At 37.3% G+C, this 23,081-nt stretch overlaps 1 protein-coding gene across 1 annotated transcript in view; it reads right to left on the bottom strand.

Moving 5' to 3' along the window:
- Positions 1 to 23,081, bottom strand: part of LOC134790803 (cAMP-dependent protein kinase catalytic subunit 3) — a 48,908-nt gene that overhangs the window by 3,615 nt on the left and 22,212 nt on the right. Inside the window, exons 2-4 of the mRNA XM_063761759.1 lie at positions 18,187 to 18,355; positions 14,589 to 14,698; positions 4,875 to 5,120 (exon numbers count right to left, since the gene is read on the bottom strand). Coding sequence (XP_063617829.1) covers positions 4,875 to 5,120; positions 14,589 to 14,698; positions 18,187 to 18,355 — 525 coding nt within the window. The remainder of the gene's footprint in view (positions 1 to 4,874; positions 5,121 to 14,588; positions 14,699 to 18,186; positions 18,356 to 23,081) is intronic.

The following is a 23,081-nucleotide window of genomic DNA, read 5'->3' as shown; positions in this document are numbered from 1 at the left end:
ATCATCTGAGTAAAGATAGGATTTAAGGGAATATATCACAACACTAAATAATAGTAATGTAAACACCGCATTAAACCGTCAGTGGCAGCAGACAAGAGTCGTAAATAAATATTATATGTATGTATCCACAGCGCCACGAGTGAATTGCGACGAACCAACTAGTCCGTGGTGTTCACGACAAAAAAGTGCGATTTACGGGAAATGATGATAATGGAATTTCCTTTTGCACAGTTACTGCTTTTGACTCACAGATTAATTTAGGAAGGAGAGCCAACCGAATTATTGATGCAAAATTTTGACCTAAGGGGGGTGCCCCCCGAAATTTGTAAAAAAAAATGCCATGTGTACTTATACTTTTTATAACGAGGAATAGTAGGGATTTTTCGTGATTTTTTTGTTTTTTATGTACATATTAAAATAGGAAAAAATTTAATTAAAATTCGATTGGCTCGTTCTTAAGGTGACGTTCGGATGTCAACTGCATTACTGTTGCGGCGTCGACGTTGCCACCGCTGTATCTGTCAAATTTCCTTGATAAAATGAGTGACGGAATTAACGTCATAATCGCGGCAGTAATGCGGTGGTGAGCCTCACTCATTTTATCTAAGAAATCCACAAACAACTGTAATGCAGCTACAGTTGACATCCGAATGTCACCTTTATCATAAGCTATAGACATCTGTAAAATCGAAAATCGAATTCGGCGAAAGACCCAAGTCTAGAGATGGGTAGGGGTGAGTAAATACTGAGTATTTACTCGGTATTTACTCAAAGCACCCGATAAATACCCGTATTTACTCATTTAGGTGGGTAAAAACGATTGCTTATAAAATATTCAAAAAGTGAGATTTAAGAACAAAATTGTATTTTATTGAAGAGTTCTAACGTGTATTAACAATATCTATAAAATAAAAAAAGCATATAGGATGCTTAATTTAGGAAAAAAAGGGTAATTATTAGTGAGAGGCAAATTGTGATAATGCATAGTTAACAATTTTGTTTTAAATAAGAAGGTATTTACTTTAAAAATATGGTACTTCAATTCTATCGATGTTCTAGATAACTGCATGTCGCGCAAAAGTGCGTGTTTACGCGGCACTTACGACCTTTAATTAAGGGTTTTTAAAGAAAACTCAAAAATGGCTCAACCGATGATGTTCAAAATATTGTTTTTTGTACTCTATTATACGAATAGAATCAGGCGTTACTTTGCGGAAATCCATACTAATTAAAACCAAAATATTACTTTGCTAATCCGCGAAAAGATAACGTGCTAGTCAATCAGTGCTAACCCGTTATACTTAAAAATACGCAAGTAAGTATAACGGGTTAGCACTGATTGACTAGCACGTTATCTTTTCGCGGATTAGCAAAGTAATATTTTGGTTTTAATCTCTATTATACGGCTAATCTCCCGATATGTTTTCATATTTTTTCTGAACTTTGGTTCTAAAGTTATACACCGTGTTTTTATTGAATTCCGTTAACTTCGGGGTATAGTTAAGTACGTTTATAAGAACTAAATGGCATAGTTAATTTTCAAAAAAAAAAATTTTTTTTGTTTTCTTTTTTGTTTTTTTTTTGTTTAAAAAGTAATTAAATGTAGCATATAGCGTTGTTGTAACACGGGCATTACATTTAACTCAGCCAAACAATTGAAATCTGTGACATATCAATGTCATTTCGTACATCAATCGACCGAGATTGTACTTAAGTTTAGTAGCAAATGTATGAACTCATTCTAAACACTAATCAATATGTAAGCCGGCCCTAAGGCAAGTGTACACGCTTGTAGAGGCCTTATAGTAAAAAAATAAATTATGGATTATCTCCGAAATGGACTTAATTAGAACATCGGTGTCTTTGAGAAAGTTACTTGATTTAAGCTCAGGAATGCACCCTTGAAATTAACGGAAATAAAAAAAAACACGGTGTAGAGAGATAAACATTATTTTTGCCTTTTGAAACGGTTTTTTTTCCAAAACTATTCAATTTATCCAAAAATGTTCTTAGAAACATTCCAGTTATTTTTAAAGACCAATTTAATGATGTGCAGCATGTTGGTGGCTTCTGAATTTTTTTTTCGTCACAATTAGTTACATGTATGGAGTGCCCCTCTTAAAAATACATTTCTTACAATTTTGAGTACTTAATCCAGTAGCGGCTTCCATAATACACCTATATTTCTAATTTATATGCCCCTTTCAGCACTCTAAATAGTTTATACCCACCAATTTGGGTATAAACGAGTAAATACGGGTATATTGAGTAAATACTGAGTATTTACTCGGTATTTACCCGTGAGTATTTACTCACTACCCATCTCTACCCAAGTCACAAATTTGGCCTGTTTGTAAGCTAGCACATAATTATTATTGGTCATATTGATTAACCACTATAAAACTGAATAATGTTTCATAGGTTTAAAAAGTTGCAGTTACTTTCTAATGTTTCGATTAGTTATGCATGTCAAATTTCTTGGGAAGTTGTTTATTAATAATGCGGCTTTGTGTGTTTGTTTAGTAGAGCCAAAATTAACATATTCGCAGCGCGGCGGTGGTATAGTGAGTCGTATTTTAACTATACAGTATTTTTTTTTTATTATGCAGTTAGACATTAATCGCGGAAACACAAGCATAAAACCGGCTCCGCGTCAGTTTTCTACTTTTTATATTAGGCCTGTATTTTTTTGAAAATTTTATTACGGGTCCTCTCATTGGCGTCTCAAATATCAGAATGTCATTTACATCAGTAAATTTCTACAAAACCGGCCAATTGCGTGTCGGATCACGCATAGAGGAGGGTTCCCTATTTTCATACTATGTAGAAATGGCATACAAGCAAAGGGTCGTTTAATCGCTGTACTCAAGTCTTTTTTAGGGTTCCGTACCTCAAAAGGAAAAAACGGAACCCTTATAGGATCATTCGTGCGTCTGTCTGTCTGTCTGTCCGTCTGTCACAGCCTATTTTCTCGGAAACGACTGGACCAATTAAGTTGCAATTTGGTACACATATGTAAATTAGTGACCCAAAGATGGACATGTAACGTAAAGAAATCAATTTTAAACATGGGGGCACTTTTTGAGGTAAATGAGAAAGTTAAAAAATAAAGTTAAACTATAAACTAAACTATATCGTGTTATATATCAAATGAAAGAGCCATCTTGAAATTTTAATTTTTTTTTTCTAATTTTAAAATTCATAAGTTATAAGTTATTTAAGAAAATAGCCAAAAAATTACCATTCCCCCCTTTATCTCCGAAACTACTGGGTCTAAAATTTTGAAAAAAATACACAAAATAGTTCTTTACCTATAAGTAGATGACAGGTAAACCTATTAGAAATGTGCAGTCAAGCGTGAGTCGGACTTAATGTACGGAACCCTTGAAGCGCGAGTCCGACTCGCACTTGGCCGGTTTTTAATAATAAGCAGTTTTTTTTGCAAAAACATTAACGGCTCAATCGAACATGCTCAATAGTATATTGTAGGAGAGGACGGAAAACCGCTAAAAGATGGACGAGTGCGTTTGAGGGCCGACACGTTAGTGGAGGCCCTCAAATAATACGAGTCCATCTTTAGCGTTTCCGGCCGAGGCATTACATAGTGCTTTTCACGACTACTGCGAGGAAATAAGAAAACATTTGCATAACTATAAGTACTAGCCCGCGATTTCTCTGGTAGCAAATTACTAAGCCACGGCCTGTGCTGTCTCTTGAATTTCGGTAGGCGTCAGCGTAAGAATATCATTTTCTTCACTAGAAGAACTCATTTTTATAGCGAGCGTAGATACGTGTTTCTTGTATTTTTAGTCAAACACAATTTACACTATCCAATTCAGTAAGTATTTTCAAATCCCGCCTTTTTTACTTTTTTTATCATTTTGAAGAGGCGTTTTTCTGTTATTTGCTTCAAACCGACTCTAAACTTATAGATGGTCAAGCAAATCTTGTCAGTAGAAAAAGGCGCGAAATTCAAATTTTCTATGGGACGATATCCTTTCATGCCTACATTTTTCAAATTTGCCGCCTTTTTCTACTGACAAGATCTGCTTGACCCAGTTGCTAAAAAAAACCACAAACAGCTCCAAAAGTAAAAAACGCCTTAAGCGTGAACTGAATGGATAATTATAAAAAAAACTGACCTGAATGGTTTTGACATTTCTTTTTTTTTATCAAGAAATTGGTCCTATAAATAACCTAATTATTTATAGGACCTGGCTACGGAACCTTATAAATGAAGTAAGCAAAGCTAAAAATACTGGTAAGTGACTTACCAGTGGTAACTATATAATTATATCAATAATAAAGGATAAGCGAGAGAAAAAGCCGTAGGATAGGACAACAGCTGCTGCTGCGTAGTTGATAGCAGTTAACTTATTGTAATGACACGTTCTCTAGCGATACCTACGTACTCGACTAAAGAAGTAATTTTAACGTAATAGGTAGATATATGTTTTTTGATATATTTTATACATACAATAAAAAAATATTTATAATGCCATGACTAGTAATAGGTAATCAAATCTTAATACCAAGAAAACATAAATATGTAGCTACATAATATGCTGAAGGTACTACTTAGATACTGCATAGGTGCCTGTCAACTCAGCCAGTAATCGATCAACAATAATCAAATCAGGCTGTCACATATTTACTCGCATGGAACTAACAATATATCACCCAAACAGAGCCCAAACACTTACTGGTTCAATTCGTTTCCCAAACAAACAGAGTTTATAAATAAACCTTACCTGTCAAAACTTGTAAGTGCATGACGTTTATGTATGAACTCGATAATGGTACAATTCGATTACCCTAAGAAAATAAATATAACATAGTTTTCAAAACATAGCTTTTAAATAAGAAAGCCTTACCTAAAGCCCACCAGTCCACAGCCTTATTATGCCCTTTGCTCTGTATGATTTCGGGCGCCAAATATTCCGGAGTGCCGCAGAGCGTCCACGTCCGGTCCGTAAGCTTCTTCGCGAACCCGAAGTCCGTGATTTTGAGATGCCCGTCCTTCGCTAGCAGCAGATTCTCGGGCTTCAGGTCCCGGTACACGATGTTCCGCGCGTGAAGATACTCCAAAGCTGATACTATCTCCGCGGCATAAAAATTACCTGCAACAATTAAATTTACATCTAAAATTGACACTACCAAATAAACAAGATTGACTTTCGTTATGTACTTATGTACGAAATATCATTTATTTGATATTTACCAGTCGCTTTTCGGTGAAGGAAAACATCGTGAGGAAACCGGACTAATCCCAATAAGAGTTTCCCCTCTGGGTTGGAAGTAGACATGTGCGCCGATGGCAAAATCATCGGCGGCGGCGTCCGATGATTTTTTGACCGGCGGCGGCGGCGTGATCGGCGTGAAATCGGCGTGGCATAATTTTTGATACTGCATGAGAACGTGGCTGTAGAAACTCTACATTAAACCCTTCTGAGTAATTACTAGGCTATCCAAAATATATTAGGACCCCTATCCCTAGTGCCCAAATCACGCGAGGTGTTTTCGGCTACTTTTTTACCTACCCCCCTCCCAGGTTTTTGACTACCCCCCCCCCCCCCCCCCCCCCCCACATAACCTCACTTGTATTTTTGAAATATTTCCATCCGACCGGTCAAGACCGGAGTGAAGATTTATGTTTAACGAAACCGAGAAAAACTATCTACTCATGTGGTAGGTATTTTTCTTAGTTTCGTTTACTGTAGAAGAATACACGTGAGGTCTCCTTATACCCCCCCTCCCCCAACGTGACCTCGCATGATTTGTGAACAAGCCCTTATGTGTGTTTTCTAAATTATAAATTATATCCCATCATGTCACTTGGCATTCTTACCAACCCAACCAACGGTATGTTTAAATAATAACTTAAAAAGGACAATTTAAAACGCTACATTTTAGTCAATATAATGACTTTGTAAGCGTAATATAAATATAACACGAAAAGATTTAATTCATAAGTTAAGTCGTAAATTAAAAAAAAAACTATATTGACTTTTCTCAGCATCTCTCGGCTCACCTATGATTTGTTACGAAATAATAATGAACTACTTTACATTTGTCTGAACTGAAGTTTATCAGAAACGTATGTTAGAATAAAGATATCGTCGTTTTCGAAAGTAAACGTCTCTGGCAGGTTGATTCGCTCCACAAAATGTCTTAGAAGTGTCCCGTGTCGCATGGCACTTGCAGCCTGCAAGTGCCATGATATAATACATATATCATAATATGATGACATCATTCTCCATATCATCATTTTAAGTAGAAAATAGCATGTTTATGTCCTAGGATATGAACTTGCTATTTTCTTGACTTTAGTGAATGTAAATCAAAATGCGTTCTATAAAAAAGCTGTGCGATAAAATTGGTATCAAATTATAACCTGTGATCCAGAAACTAGGTCTTGTTTAAATTAACGCTAAATCGTTATCACAGCTAACACCGCAAGGTCAAAAATGACGCTAATTTGTTTCACTGGTAAATAATAAGCAAAAAGCATAAGGATCTTTTAAAATATACCTCTGACACTATCTACTCACTACGCAACATGCAATAAGACACGACAGGTATCAAAAATGTCCACGCCATTATACGGCGGTCATATTTATCGGCGGCGGCGGCGTGGAAAAATCGTCGGCGGCGGCGGCGCGGCGGCGCGGCGCACATGTCTAGTTGGAAGGTCAGATGGCAGTCGCTTTCGTAAAAACTAGTGCCTACGTCAAATCATGGGATTAGTTGTCAAGCGGACCCCAGGCTCCTATGAGCCGTGGCAAAATGCCGGGATAACGCGAGGAAGAAGAAGAAGAGACTTTCGTTATGTACCTACCAATTAGGCCAATCGTACAAGTATGTACGTAAGTACCTAGTATTGGGGATACATTAATCAAAGAGGAATAAATTTACCTAATTGATACAGAAAAAGTCTTCATTTACGTCATTAATAACAGATTTTGAACCACTTTCATATGTAGCACCTTTCACTGATGCTACATAAAACCGGAAATCAGAATAAGTACTATATCGATAGGTACCTATCCAAAAACTGGTCGTAATATCTAACGGACACCTAGAAGTCTGAATAGATAACATATACTTTTAACAGAAAAAATCAACGAAAAGTCCTTTCACAATCTAGACGCTCTCGTAATTAGTCCGAAGCTGGCATGTCTATTAACATGATTATAAGGCCATAAATGTTATGAATTTATGATGCATAGCATTATAAATCCAAAAACTATGACTGTCAAACTGTCAATAAAATTAGAAAGCGTGTCTTTCGCTTGACCTTTAACTTCGTAATCTTTTGTTTATTTTAAACCTTTCCAATATCATATTACTTAATGGAAACATTCTACAGTCATCGCTATAAATAATAGGCTTGTACTTTTCCGATCTCTGACGGACAGAGAGATTTATTGTTTTCTGAACGTGAACTATTATCACAGTTCAGATATGTGGGATTATAATAAATCGTAAAAAAATTGGCTAGCTGGTCGGTGTAATAGTGAGTGTACGTAGAAATCATTTTTATTTTGGGTGTTAGAAGTCAGCACTGGAGCGGCTGTTGCCGTCACCAGTATTATTAGTATTAGTGTCGGCCCGACACTGCCACAGGAAAGCTCTGTCACTTTTGCGTTAGCATCAATACAGTGGGTTATTTACTTTACGCGCGTAGGTAAGTACATGTAGTGACAAACGAACTATTGGCTTTAATTTATTGACGTTTGCAACTCGGAGCAGACATTTATTCCTACATTTGTAAAACGTAACAAGTCACGTGATAGTGAGTTTTAAACTACCTATTTTCATGATAGAATCCCAAGCTAAAGTAAGCTAAGTAAGTGGGACTTGGCAGGGCACGTCTGCCGAATGCACCCGGAGCGCTGGACCAAACTCCGCCGTGGACCAAACTGAGCGCTGGGCAGAGGAAGACCAAAACGGAGATAGCGGGACGACCTTGACACATTTTGTAAAGAGTGGCGGGAGTGTGCATCAGATACGATCAAATGGCGGGAAAGAGGGGAGAGCGGCGAGATGGCCTTTGCGCAGCAGTGGGACACTCCTATAGGCGAATTTAAAAAATCCCATTTAGAAATCTTATATTCGATAAATGAAGTACATTGAAAAAAGTAAGGTATATGTAAGTAGTTGTGATTCGTGTGCAATACGGCCTACGTTGGTTGAGTAAATTGATACAAGGGAGCAAGGGACACATAGTTGTGTTAAAGTCGGGTGATTTATTATTTCAGAAATCTGAAAACTAGAATAAAGCCAGAATATATACGTCCGGGCTTCAAATTTTGATTGCATGTTCATAGTTTGATTTAATGCCAGTATTTAAAAATCACCGCGAAATCAACACGCCAATTTATTACTCGGTCGGTGTATTTAACCTATCCGAGAAGTCGTCTAGTATTGTTTTTGTGTTGGCGCAATAAATTAGCGAGGTCTAGTTGGAACCGAGACAAAAGGAGGACATAAAGAAGTTAGTGGGCGAGACGGACGAGTGCGCACGGCACGGCGCGATCGCGGAACCGCGCAGGCTTCGGCGCCCCATCTGCGCCGCCTGCGCGTGACCTCACCAGCCCAAGATCATTCAACCGACACGAAGCATCATAATAGGCGATGATGACTTCTTTCCTATATTTGAACTAATCGGCTGCTCTAAATAAGTCTCCACTAGGGTGCCATGTAAAATAGAAAATACAAATTTCCAACAAGCTAAGTAGGTAGGTACCTACTTTACTTATGTACTACGTATGTAGGTACATACATAAATAAATAAAATACAACGAGAAATAAATCTCAAATTATTTGTAATAAAAGAGATACAAATATCCTCGTAAAAAATATTTTATTATTTTATTTTCAAAATACGAATTGAATTTGTACTTGTACAACTGCGCGGGGACTTAACTTAAAATAATGCCTACCAATAGTTATACGGGAAACAAATCTAGCAAATGAATGTTAGAACAATGTTTTGGTAGGTACAAGTACTTAACTTACCTACGGTAAAATCAGTTTATCTGATGATGGGGACCGAAGGCCTATTATTAAAAGGTTGCGTTATTATATTTTTAATTTTAGTGCAGTCGGTGATTAATAAGCAAATGTATGAAATATATTTTAACAGAAATTTCATGTGTAACACGTTTATCTTTGGTTTCAAATTGATAGATGGTTTATATCATACACATATTTTGATTTTATACCTTGTTATAGAGAAGTAGGTACATCATATGATTCGGAGGCGAAAACTTCATAAAGCAGTCTCGTCCCAACTACTTTAACGAGGCATAACATTACATTTCACAAAGCGTTAATGAACCCGGCTCGTGGTTGAAAAAAATGCGTTGGATACAAAAGTAAAAATACCAGCGGCTCGTTTGCAGACAATGTTCGAATGAGAGCAGGAGGCACGCGGGCGTCACGTTGTCTGGCGACGGCACGGATCAGACATATTGTGTGATCGCCGGTTTACGTCCCTGTCGACAAACCACTGTAGAAATCGCCAACAAAAACCCACAAACAACGACAATCGTCTCAACACCCAATCGCAGTGCCCGCGTCACTGACCGACTATTTCTGTACACTTTGACATTCATGTCCTTTCTCCAGATATACAGACACAAACGAACTGATTAATGTTGTTTGGTGGAATGGTTTAAAACGCGTTAGAAGCAGAACTAGGTGTAGCGTGAAGTTTATTGCGTCAATCATGAACTGATTATTAAGACGTTTCAATTATGAAGCAATAATTTGTTAAGATAATTTTCCATTTATTTGCTGATAACGTTTTTAATACTCTAATAAGACTAGTATCTGGAGGATGGCAATACATTTATATTAATTAATTAATTAGGTAACTACATATACGTTAGGTATATCCTTATTATTCTTTAAAATATTTCCTTACTACTGGATACACCAATAAGACTATGCATCAAAAACATCTACCAATTTATCCAAGCTAGTAGCTTTATAAAATGCGATATCTCTCTATACGTATTGCAGTAAAACAAGGTATAATTCACTGAACACGTATAATTTGAAAACTTTTTAATAAAAAAATCAATTTCCGGTAACATTCTGTATAAAAAAATATTATTCACAAAATTCACTAAAAACACTATTTTGATCGTTTTAAACTAATTGTCTGCGTTCCGCATAGTTGGTAAACATGAAAGGTAAAAAAAGGAATACGGCTGAGAATTTAGCTGGAAAGGAAGAAAATGTATTAATGTGGCGAATATTATGGACGATGATGGTTGACAAGTTGGCGAATGATACCTAAATTTTGAACCGCTTGTTTATACCGCCCGTCCAACGAGGCTTTTTGAATTTTGACGATTTGTAAGAAGAAGATATTAACAAATGGCGAAACAAAAACATGGCACAAAAATACGAAACAAATAATTAGGTGGATATAAAAATTAGAATTGGAAAACTAACGCTAAAATTTTCAAGTATTTCGGTCTTGAAGTACAGGGGGGAAAAGGCAAATGAGGCAAATGTGGAGGCACACGCAAGGGTGCCGGCAGCTGGTAGGAAATTTACTTGTACAGCACAAATGGCGCACAAAATGGGAGGCACACACAAGGGTGCCGGCAGCCGGTAGGAAATTTACTTGTACAGCACAAATGGCGCACAAAATGGGAGGCACACACAAGGGTGCCGGCAGCCGGTAGGAAATTTACTTGTACAGCACAGATGGCGCACAAGGTGGTGTCTTCAAGCAGGCCGACGAGGTAAGCCACTCGCTTTCTGGCGAGCGCGTATGGCAGCAGACCGGACGATAGCGATGAGGTTTCTTCACTCCACCAGTGCTTAGCGGCGACCTACGCACGGCTTTGGTAGCCAGCAGTTTACGAGGAGCCACTCCTCTCCGGACGCCGACTCACGCACGGCTTAGGTGGCCAGCTGTCTACGAGGAGCCATTCCTCTCGTCGATTAACGCGCACTTTCGACACTTCGTATTAATTACCAAACTGGTTAAACGTTAAACGTTGAAAATCTAGTTTAAAAAACAGCCCGGATCACCAACGACTTTTTGACACGAAATCCACAAACCATCTGCCAAAAAACAAATTCAATCGTTTTTTTCTCGAACATTCTATCAAAATTTGAATTCAAAATAATCGCAAATATGCATTTTATTTTTTTACAAACGGCCAGTAGCGTTTCGCTACAGTATATAATACAATTACAGTGTGGCAAATACTTTTGAACGCGAACTGTAGCTCTACTAATAGCTCTATTTGTAAAACTAATAGGGTGTCAGGCACTTTCGGCGCATTGTTTCGTTCACTACTCTTGATGCTGAGTGAGACTGCACACATAGAAGTTTAGAAATATTATTAAAACAAATATTTAGTGAAGTGTCGTGAACACACCGCAGGCAACCAACAGCAAAGTGAAGCAGTTGGCAGGCAAGTGTGAAGGAAAAAAAAATATCTCTGGGTTAATTCATTATCATCTAGACACGCGGCAGCGTGTCAAGCCAAGTTCAAAAGGAGAGAACTGGCGACGTAGCGGCCGTGATTTTACTCGAACCATTTAGAGCCGCTTGACCCCTACGTAACTCATAATCTATTTATCATAAACATGAAATTTGGTACATTTATTAAGATCCTTAAGGCTAACTAGAACCCCAACTTTCATGAATATAGCTCAACCGGTTATTAAGATACATACATCTAAAAATCGGGATTTTCGCACTGACTTATTGACTGACTGACTCACCTAACATCAAAAACCTAACCCACTTCCAGTAGATGACTTAGCAAGTTGAAATTCGACAACCGGCTGGTGGTGGTGGTGGTGTGGTTACGAAACAGAGATAAAGAAACAGTGATTATTTACGATATTATTTTACAAAAAACAGTTTTTATTTACACACTAAGCGCCTATCGAAATTATAATAGAAAAAAATAATTTTAGTTTCGAAATCAACTATGATGAATACTTACTAATAATTTCTGTACAAAAAGTAATGATATCCTATCAAAAACATAAATGTGAAATGAGAGTCTAGTTCAATCCAAATCCAATCCAAGTCCAAGTCACGACAAATCCTGAACTTTAATTACATAACAAGCGAGCTAGAACTTGGCACCTGTATAAATCTCTATCTTTTTTCCGGCGAATTCAACAACGACGCATATTTATAATATTAAACTTGGCTCTCATTTCACATATATGTTTTTGATGGGTTACAATTACCTCTTCCCACTTGCTATGCATGAATACTATACTAAGTTATAATCGGTATCTATATTTAATATCAAGTGCAACTCTAAATTTACACACTGTATTCGCAGTACACGCTGCATTTGAAACGCAAATTACTACGGCCATTAAACCATTTGCGTTGTCATGCCAAAAGGCGCCAATTACTAGACGTACATTCGAGAGCCAACTCCGACCATCTAAACTGAGCTTAGATCTGCGGATAAGACGTATCTACTGGCACGATGTGAAAACTATGACGTCAAAGAAAGTGTCACTGCAAACAAATTAAATTTGACGTGTGAATTTTTCATTTGTTATTGTGACTTGTACATTATGGGGGGAAAACTCATTTATTGTAAAATAAGTGTTATAAAATGAATACAAAACTAAAATTAAGTACAACTAAAAACTAAAGCTAAAAACTAAAAATATTTATCAAAACTTTGCGCCCTTGGTAAGGTGCCCATCACGCAGGCAGCGTTCCCGCGCTGGATTGCTATGGCCAAAACATTATTATTTAAAGTTGTTTAGATAATATTACAGACAATAAACACCGGAAAACAAGGAAAAGTAATATTGAGGATTGAGGACACTTGGCGTAAACAACCCGGTGTCAAAAATCTTTCAACTATCTTGTAAGAGTAAAAACTAAAAGAAAGACCTTGGCAGTGTTGCATAATAAACTACAAATAATATTACAAGCCGAACTCCTATTATAATATGTATATGAGTGAAATTAGAAAAGGAGTTCCGCTTGTATATTAGTTGTAGTTTATTATGCAACACGACCCTTGTGACATTTTTACTCGACACATTTGCTCACTGACTGCCGCAACCCTTGTTTAAAATATGCATAAAAATAAATAGGAATAAAATATTTTTATTCCTATTTATTTATTTAAACTTTATTGCACAAACACAGGAAAAATGTACAAATGGCGGACATAATGGCGGATTTTTTCTACAAATACAATTTTTCGATATTTGAAATAGTGTACTCCCCTGTCATTTTATCTTCACAAGTTTTTATTGAATTAGATATTCAAATGATTTAGTCAAACATATATTTATTTCATAATTAAAATAATACATAAACTAAACATAAAACTAATTAAAAACTAAACTTAAATATAAACTAAATAAGTATAAAAAATTGCCTACTGAAGCCCGTCCCGGGCTGCCCCCGACGCAAAGGCCTTGACCCCCGCTCCGGGTTTTTCCTGATGCAAAGGCTGTCCATCGCAGTCCAACGCGGCAACGCAGCGAGCGTGATGGGCACCTTTGCGTCGGGGGCAGCCCGGGACGGGCTTCAGTAGGCAATTTTTTATACTTATTTAGTCAAACTCGATTAAAACAATACAACTGGAAATTAGTCTATATCTGCAATGTCAATCATCGCATCGTGTGTGGCTGCACGGGCCACGGAGCTCGACATTTATCGTAACATTACTTTGGCGTAAATCCAGCACTTATATACCTACATATTTATTATGTTTCGTCTAATTTATTTACTTGAGTAATATTCCAAACAAAAAATATATTAATATATTTACCTACTTTGATATCAATTCAACCTCATATTTATTGAATTTATCAATATGTTTAGTTTTTTAAATACTTTTATAAGTAACATACTTATATTATGTGTGTACATATCGAATTAGAGCAATCGGTAAGAGTAATCATGCCACTGATTGAGCACCATAATCAAATGTCAGTGGACATGAATAAATCAGTGCCCGGGTTATTATGACTTCCCGTAATTACCTACTTGATTTACTCTAACAACCTAGTTATAGATTAAGTATATAGTGAGTAAGACTTTAGAGACATTCGTTTCTCAAGCCGTTATCATGAATATGATCTAAAGGATCTGGCGTTAAACAAGGTATCCCAATAAGCGACGGTATAACAAGCAGCTTATAAGTTATAATACAATCAACCCCATTGCCCATTTTGGTCCGCGTTACAAATAACTGTTATTTTTTTTGGTCTGAACCAGTTGTAGTGATAAAAAAATACATACCTACTTCAAAAAAACGGGTGTAAAAAAACCGAGTATTTCGTGTGAAATAACAGTAAGTGTCTTTGAAACTGTACTATCCGATAGCGAGCTAACAGAGTAACAGCCGATTTCAATTTATCGACACTTTCTAGGACACCTAGGGACCTAGAAAAATGATAATCGTTTATAAAAAAAACTCTAATACATAAGTATATGACACACACGTGAATTTTTGTTCGCATCTACCATCGTAGGTAATACATTTTGTGTTGTGGTGGATATACCTATAATAGCTGAGTATAGGAAGCCATAAATCACGATACGATTAATGACTTACCAGTAGTATTGCTAAAGCGTCCTGCACTCCTCAGATATGTGAACAGCTCTCCACCAGAAACGTAGTCGAACAGCATGTAAATACAAGAGTCATCGTGCGTCCACCACCGTCTGCAATACAACAAAGTAATAATATATTTCCGGACTGAGATGATATTTTATTTTAGTTATTTTAAATTGCTTATTGTTAGGCCAATATTTTGACTTTTTTATATTTTTAGTCTTATTTACTAGGAAAAGGTAGGGAAAGGCGGAAACTAATAGATATTCTAATTATACGCACCGCCTTATATATTTATCTGCCCACGTGTCTATCTCTACGTATTTAACTATAGGGAACTTACTGTAGTTATGGATACTGTACTCGGTGCAGTAACTCAAGCCACAGTATAATAAAGAGTACTAACGTACAGTATGGACACTCCCTGCCTCCCGTGGAAAGTGCCGCCCACCCGCTCTCGGTTACCTCTCAGTTACCGACTGGCAAGGACGCGACGATCTGTTTTAGACCTAAACCTATCAGATCACACTGAAAACATCACAATATCTATATGAACAAAAAATCATGTTTTCAACTTACGTAATATTTTGGTGGCCTGAATTTCCTTACAAAAATTTTGTTACTTCGTTTATACTGATTCAAAATAGGAAACTATTGTATAAATCGAGCTTAGATACCCACCTTACAACATAATACGATTCTTATTTCTTCCTAATTCGCGCAATGAGTTTTGAGTCATTGAGGTCATCGAACTTGACAACAAAATGGCGGGAACCCTAGCCCGTCTTATCTCACTCACACAAGCATGGTACGCATTCACCCACACGAGCTTAGACTGTGTGCGTAGGAACGCGTTTGTTTCATACATTTGACCGCCAGTGTCCGGGGTGTGCTCAAGCTAAGGATAGAGCATTCAGACAGCCACCGTACGTGAGATATTGTGTTCAGCCTTATAAGGCTCGATTTCTTTACTGGTTTCTTTAAAATAGAGCCAAAATGTTTACCTATTTTAAGTAATGTCCTTTGAACCGTGCTTGTTTATTAACGAAGTCATTGTACGCAGTTGCATGATAATAGATCACTGCACGTAATGGCAAATAAAAGTGTGTCCGATAAGTTGCCAGACCGCAATCAGTAAGGCATGCGATTGAAATGTGACGGCACGGCAAGCAGTTGGGTCAGGCTCGGCGCTTCAAACTCCCAATGATGATATACATGATTAGGCCTAGGCCTAATAATAAACTAGTTGTTTGTTTGAATATTGTTGTGATGTTGTAGATTTTATTTTCAATGAAACTACTGCAACAAGAACTGGTGATTTGACTTTATTACTATTAAGGCTACTTTCAACAAGATAACACGAAGGCCGGTAATCATCTCGCGTAACTTTATTATCTATATTTAAACGACTGTGTAATAAATAACCTTCATTACTCGTATAAAATTATTACCTATTATAAGATTTTTTTTAGTTTTGTAGGTAGTTTTAATTTTAGAATAGGTAGGTAGATTAAGAACACAAAATCATTATTTATATTAAATAACCAAGGGTTGGAATTATTTTGTACATTTTGCTCTTTTATTCTAATTTATTATCATTACTTTCTTTTTTCTTCACATTTTTTTAAAACTATATTTTATACATTTTCAACTATACTTATTCTTATCTTTTAGTTAGGTACTACAGCATCTACGCTAGTTTTGATTGAAAGCAGTGTTACGTGCTTTTATAAGGCGCACCGAATAATAATTATCTAGAAATAATAAGCTTGTCTGGCTCCACGCCTAAGATCCATCCCAGTAAGTGACACGTGGCACGGAGTGATTTATTTTATGGCAGCTATTCCATATTGCACTTTAATTACAAGTAGGTACCACAACAATAACAAATGTTTTGGTACAATGATGAATACATAAATAACCTTAACATTTGGCCATGGTGTGAGAAAATGCATCACATGAAAATATTATATCATTTTTATTTCACGTAACTCCGACGATGTGAGTGCCGTGACGCCTAAACTTAACAATGTATGAATCTGATTGAGTTTATTTGACAGTGACTTAGAATCGAACCGGTCGCGATCTCAAGTTCAAATATTTACCTACCTACTTCATACCCCCATTCGCACGACAGCTTTTTCAACGCGCGTTAAAAAAGCGCTTGAATGACACAAATGGATATTCATGTATGTATTCACACGAAGGCGGTTTTTAAGCGCGGCGTTTTTATCGAGCACTGTTCGATTTTCGGCGTTGCGCATTGGCGTTAAATTGAATAGAGCATACGGAACTCCGTGTATCTGTTCTCATAAGCGTTAATAAGTTTTTGGCAAAAATTTCATTTTTGGTACAAGCTTTTATCGCCGACCTTACTTTTCTTTCCACAGGCAAATAATACTCATCGAGACAATTCTAAAAACCCCAAACACAATTAGGTTTCGTTGTTTTATCACAGAGTTCCTATGGCCACCTCCGGTCTCCATCATCAGATCAGCTCGATGACACCATAATATTGCATTGTCACCCGACTTACGTATGTATACAAAATTTCAGCTCAATCGGAAACCGGGAACTGGATCAAATTTAACTTGCAAGATTTGATTACACATAGACAACGGTCAGGTGAAACTAAATAAAAGCTTGTAAAAAAGCGCCGGCACTGCTGTCAGTTGGCTGTCAAGTGTCAATTTTTGGTGTCAATCGTCAAGATTATTATTAATTTCACCTTAAAAATGTCAACTTATGCTTACTAATTCCTGAAATATTCAAGCTATATTTTTAAAATAATACGTCGTAATAGCAAATAAAGTATGGCTTTGCTGAGATACGTACGTGGCAGTACGACTCACAAGTGATTTTTAAGCGTTCGTATGAACACAAATATTGGAAACGGTAAAAAAGCGCCAACGTCGGGTTTTAACGCAACGCTTTTTAAGCTGTAGTGCGAATGGGGCCTAATTGTACAAATAATTTAAACACATACCTTCTCAGTTATTTGTACAATTAGGTAAAATTTTAGTAAGTAAATTGCCTTATTTAAAATTTCATAAGGATTAAACCATCCATAGTTTTAATCACTAAAAAATGGACACTGCTGGCGGCTTAGCACGGTCGCGTTTTTATCCCTTGTCACCATGCCTGTCACGTTCTAACAAGTATGTAAGTGCAAAAGGGAGTGCTGAGCCCGCTGGCGTATTATGGATGGTTTTATCCACGTGATAAAATAACCGTCACTTTTTAACACCGCGCAATAGAAAGTGACGGACATCGTTTTATCACGCTCTCGCGTAGACAAGATCGACCATCATATCCGTACTGATTTACCATGTTAACAAGCCCATAAAAGGATTAAGGAACCGCCGGACACGGCATGAAAACGTTAAACTGAATATAATTTTCCGTAGATAGAAGCCGGCGAACACATTAAACGAAGACGTAAATACCCCATGACACGGTTTAATTTTTTGACAGCCGACACGAACGTCACTTTTATTGGGGTAACGAGCGACTTGTGAGGTAATGCTGCCAGCTGTTGGGAACTTTGCCACAAGAGTTGCAGCTACTTAAAACTGATAAAAACAAATGAAGCACTTACAAATTTACTATGAATGGGTGGTTGATCTCCGCAAGGATATTCTTCTCGTTCATGACATGGTCCACTTGCTTCAAGCGAATGACGTCTGCCATGGACAGGATTTTCATAGCCAAGTACTCGTCTGCGGCCTTGTCGCGACACAAGCAGACCCGTCCGAATGTACCCGTGCCTGTAAAAAACAATGCTGATTGTTTTAGTGATTCATTTCATGGACTTACCTACTGCTAAATGAAGGCGATTCATTTCTGATCTACCTACGTACGAGTGACTTTTGGTGTCTTATATCTGCCTCGAAATAAAAATAAAGAAATAACAATTCCAGGATTTCCAAACCGATTGAGTAGCAATTAAACAATTGATGTTATTTTTCGTATCGTATCGGTCCGTACGTAAACGTAGCAATAAATTGTATCTACAAAAAGTTCAGAGCAAGGAGATACGCGGCTTTTCTTTACCTATCAGTAAAGCGTGAGTCACGGCGGTATTCTTAGACATCTGATAAGTTTACTCTTGTTTAGCAACACGGTGTATTTCGGGTTTGTTCCATTTATATGCAAATGCTATTTGAAACTAAAGTGAACAGTTTAATATTTACGAACAGAGCGGTTAATCTGGAACATTGGGTGCTTTCCCTGTACAGAATCCCTACCCTTACCTATAGAGACTAGAGACCTCTTGACGGTTAAACAAATAACTAATATGTATGAAAGAAGATATATTTATTGCCACAACAGCGAATGCAGAACACACAATATTTAAAAAAAGAAGTTACTTAACCTATAAACATTATATGTACCTATAATCTATAATCTTAGCCAGACTACTGGAACTTAATAACTAAACATTTGCTATGACTGAGCATAATACTAACAACTTTTTATTAATAGTGTATCTTATTTACAATATCACCAGATGTGAAGATCATTTGACCTGTGTATTAACCTCTCCAATGGCTGGAACAAATGAGCTCAATCAAATTAACGATGTAGAGTTTATTAGCGTAAAGACCTGAAGCCAGTTAACACCTATGCAATTTCTTAATTTTATACACACATTGTTACAGAGGTTTATTTTAGTAACATTTGTAAGAATAATTTTTATACGGTAACCTAATTATAATCTAGGAGTAGGCGACCGTCCGTTCGATGAACTTCAGACGCTATTAGCTAACTAGTGATCCAGTTACAAATGAGGTTAAAACTCACTTTCATGTACAATTTAAACTCTTGATTGTACAAATGGTTACGCTAATACTTGGCGATGTTATCGACAAGTAGGTAATTAAATGGTATATTAATATTTACTACTTCCTACGACTTACTTATTTGATTGTTTATGTAACTTAACAATTATTTATACATGTAATTTTATTTTATTACGGACCAAAACCATTGCTTACACATGTTTATACTTAACATCAACATTAATAAGACTTAACGTATATATAAATTTTGTTGCCAGATACACAGTATCAAACCCGAAGGCCGGCTAACCCAATATCGTCGGTATTCTTAACCGAGTGTAAATTTTGCGTAACACTTGTTAATTCGAGATCCCGTGACGCGACGAGTATGTCGTAAGATTCCATATTATTATCTATAGATACACTGCCCTTCACAGAATGCTAATGTCAGACAAACCAGCATAAATTGGACCTGAACATCCGTAACAGCTTTGCGTTATCGAGATTACACCTCTCCTCACCGTCGCCTCGGATAGGCCAGTAAACGATGGGAATGATAGCGCCCTGTTCGATAGCCCTTGCGCAAACCATTCGCTTTACATATGAACCGTTAACAAATGAATATGTTTAATCTCCTTGCCCTATTTTTCGTTTTTAGAAAGAAAATAAATTTAAACATAATTTAGACAATCAGTAAAGTTGAGCAGACCTCAACACGCATTTACGTTTTGGATTCATCTATTTAATTGTTACCAAATTTAGCATTTTATAACTTTACTAACTTGTATAACTTAACTTCCTGACGACTGGGTCTCAAAATTTGCCAGCTTAAATTTAACTCTGTCAAAGGTAGGAAATGTGATGCTGGCGGAAAATGCTAGTCATATCTTGGACCGAACACCGGACCAACGCTTCAATACTCTAGGAGCTCGGAGTAACCACCAGGCTTTCAACCACATGTGTCCGGAGAATTGAATTCTTCGGACACATAGCGAGGAAGACTGGAGACGACCTGGAAAAGCTTATAGTCACTGGTTCGGTGGAAAGAAAGAGAAGGGGACGCAGTCCAACGCGACGGTCCGGCCAGGTTAGCAAATCGCTATCCACCAAGGTCCATGATGCCTTAAAAATAGCAAGGGATCGGAAAGCCTGGAAATCTGCCATCCGGAATCATATGCTCCGCGTAGGAGGTCACGACCCTCAGCACTGTGGAGAACGAAGCAAGGAGGGAGGGAAATATGTACTGGGTACGGGCAGGACGCCGACCGTCAAGAGGTTAAATAAGACGCTGGCTTTTGGGCTTCACATTTGCCTTTGCACGTGACGTGACACTCTCTACCGCAGTCTGGTGGCCGTCGCAGGGACTCAGGGTATCCATTTGGATAACACGTACCGTTCATCATCCGGTCTCGACACACCGTTTCGCTGTAACGTTAAATGTCTTAAGTCTGTAAACGAACTGTATCCCTTTATTATATAGGTACTTTAACATCACTTAGTCACGTAAGCTAAATAAGCATTGAATTACCACCGACGTTTCGAGGACGGCTTTCTCTGCGTGGTTTCCGACAAAGACTGGCTAAAATTGGCTATGACAATTCCCAAGTCTCTTTTGGCTGGACTTGAAAATTTCAAGTCATTTCAACATTTAATGTTCTCGGTTAAAAACTTCTACACTTTTAAATCAGTAACTATATCAAAAAAGGAAAATGTCAAATAGAATCAAAACTTGATTTTGTTTAGTTACTGGGCTAATAGGTGAAGTAGAAAAAACTAGGTATCTTATGAGGAACGATGGCTCTATATACCTACCGCGCAAAGGTTTCAACGGAAACATTGACTAAAAATCATTATTTCTGATCCTGACAAGATACAATTGATGAGAACCATGACTGATAAAGAAATGTTATTCGAAAAACCCACCCAGATAATTTCTCGTACGTACTTATTTTCATTTTATCTTTTATCTAAAAGTATTCAAGTAGCTACGTGATGCAATATTGAAGCAAATTATAAAATAAAGATTTTCTATTGAAGTACAATTTTAGATTTTTTCGAAATATGTAAGTATTCAATTTCTTGGGAATAGGTATGATATGAGTGAATCTTCAAAACATTAACGAAGACAAAATAATGATTCGTGAACAGACTTAACCGCAACACTGCAACACATATCGATAAATTAATGACCAAGACCAACGCTGTTTACAATTACATTGTATTGTTTAAGTACGTACAAAGTGGGGTGTTGTAATGTGTCTTGAGTCCTTCATCTTGCCTAGCCAAATTCGAAAAAAAAAGCTGTCACTTAAACGGTATTATCTTTCTATGAATGAATAACGTTTATTACTTGTATCATAAATAAGGTACCTAGTGTACCTACCGACATAACAAACGCCTTACACATTGACATTGAGTAGTTTCATCACAAGTTAGTCATTTTTATCTTTGCAATGATCATTTGATTAAGCTGGCACATTTGTAAAGATCTGTTTGTTAATACCAAACAATTTCTCAATCCAACCCACCCGAGCTCTTAGTCAACTAACAATGACAATAGCCCGATTCTAATTTTAATTTGTTGTGAAACTGATTATGAATTTGTACGGGCTCCTGAACTATTTAATTTCAAAACATTTAGGAGCCGAGTAACTGTCATACACTGGGGACGTTTTTACCATATTTCCTAACCTACAAATTCAGAAAATTTAACCTGCTCTGCAGCTGTGATATTATAATTTTCTCATTGACGTACAATATCTAAGGACGGGCACTAAAAATGGTACTAGTTCAGCGGTATCACTCACGAATTCGAGCCAATCGTGCAGTTTAACGCAACTAGTTCGACCAATCGCGCGCGTGATGCGAACTCATCGACCAATCGCGTTGTGGCGGTGTCACACTGCTGTACTGGCCCCATTCATGCCCCATTCATATTGCCCGTAAGGCCAGTCCTTAGATATTATACGTCAATGAATTCACTAATTTATTATTAGTGCCGCCTGAAATCCGTGACCTTAATTACGCATCATCTATTTTATTATATTTGCTATGTACTTAGTGTTAGCAATAAGTCCCAGAACTAAGTATCCTACTGCTTTTACAGTTATCAATATGAAGCTCAGCGGCACGTCGGACGATATGTATATTTATCTCAGTGAGTAGCGTAATTGGCATCCTTTACAGCTGCAAAGGCTGTTTGCGAAGCAGTGGCGGATTTCCGTTTTGGAAATATCTATACAAAGTGACCCCTTTTACTGCTCTTGATTGTAGATAAGTACTTAAGCATTACCATATTTAAATTCTGTGTCAATCAACACTTAAACCTTACCTACGGAGCCGGTTACAAAAGAAAGGAATTGAATATACGTAACCAAGATATTTTCCATCATTAGTGGTCCCATGTCAACAAATAATTAACATGTGAGACTTTTGGGCACGGTGGGAGTGTCGTCGAGACGAGCCCGTGGGTTGCCGGACCACTTTCACTGAGCACTCATAACGGCGCAGCGCGGGTACCGAAGACACGCTTCGAGAAGCGTTCACTGTGCTTTACGTCACTCTACTCAGATTACGTACGCGTCGGAGCCCATAAGCCTTTTGACAATGAGGCGGAAGATTCGACCGTGAAGTATGAACAAGATACACAGCGAGCATGACGTGATAATCTATAGCTTAGTCAGTAGCTTAGTGTGTGTGTTGATTGCTACAA

This window comes from Cydia splendana, chromosome 5 (genome assembly GCF_910591565.1).
Source record: "Cydia splendana chromosome 5, ilCydSple1.2, whole genome shotgun sequence".
Lineage (NCBI taxonomy): Eukaryota > Metazoa > Arthropoda > Insecta > Lepidoptera > Tortricidae > Cydia > Cydia splendana.
This window is presented reverse-complemented; position numbering and strand designations above follow the sequence as displayed.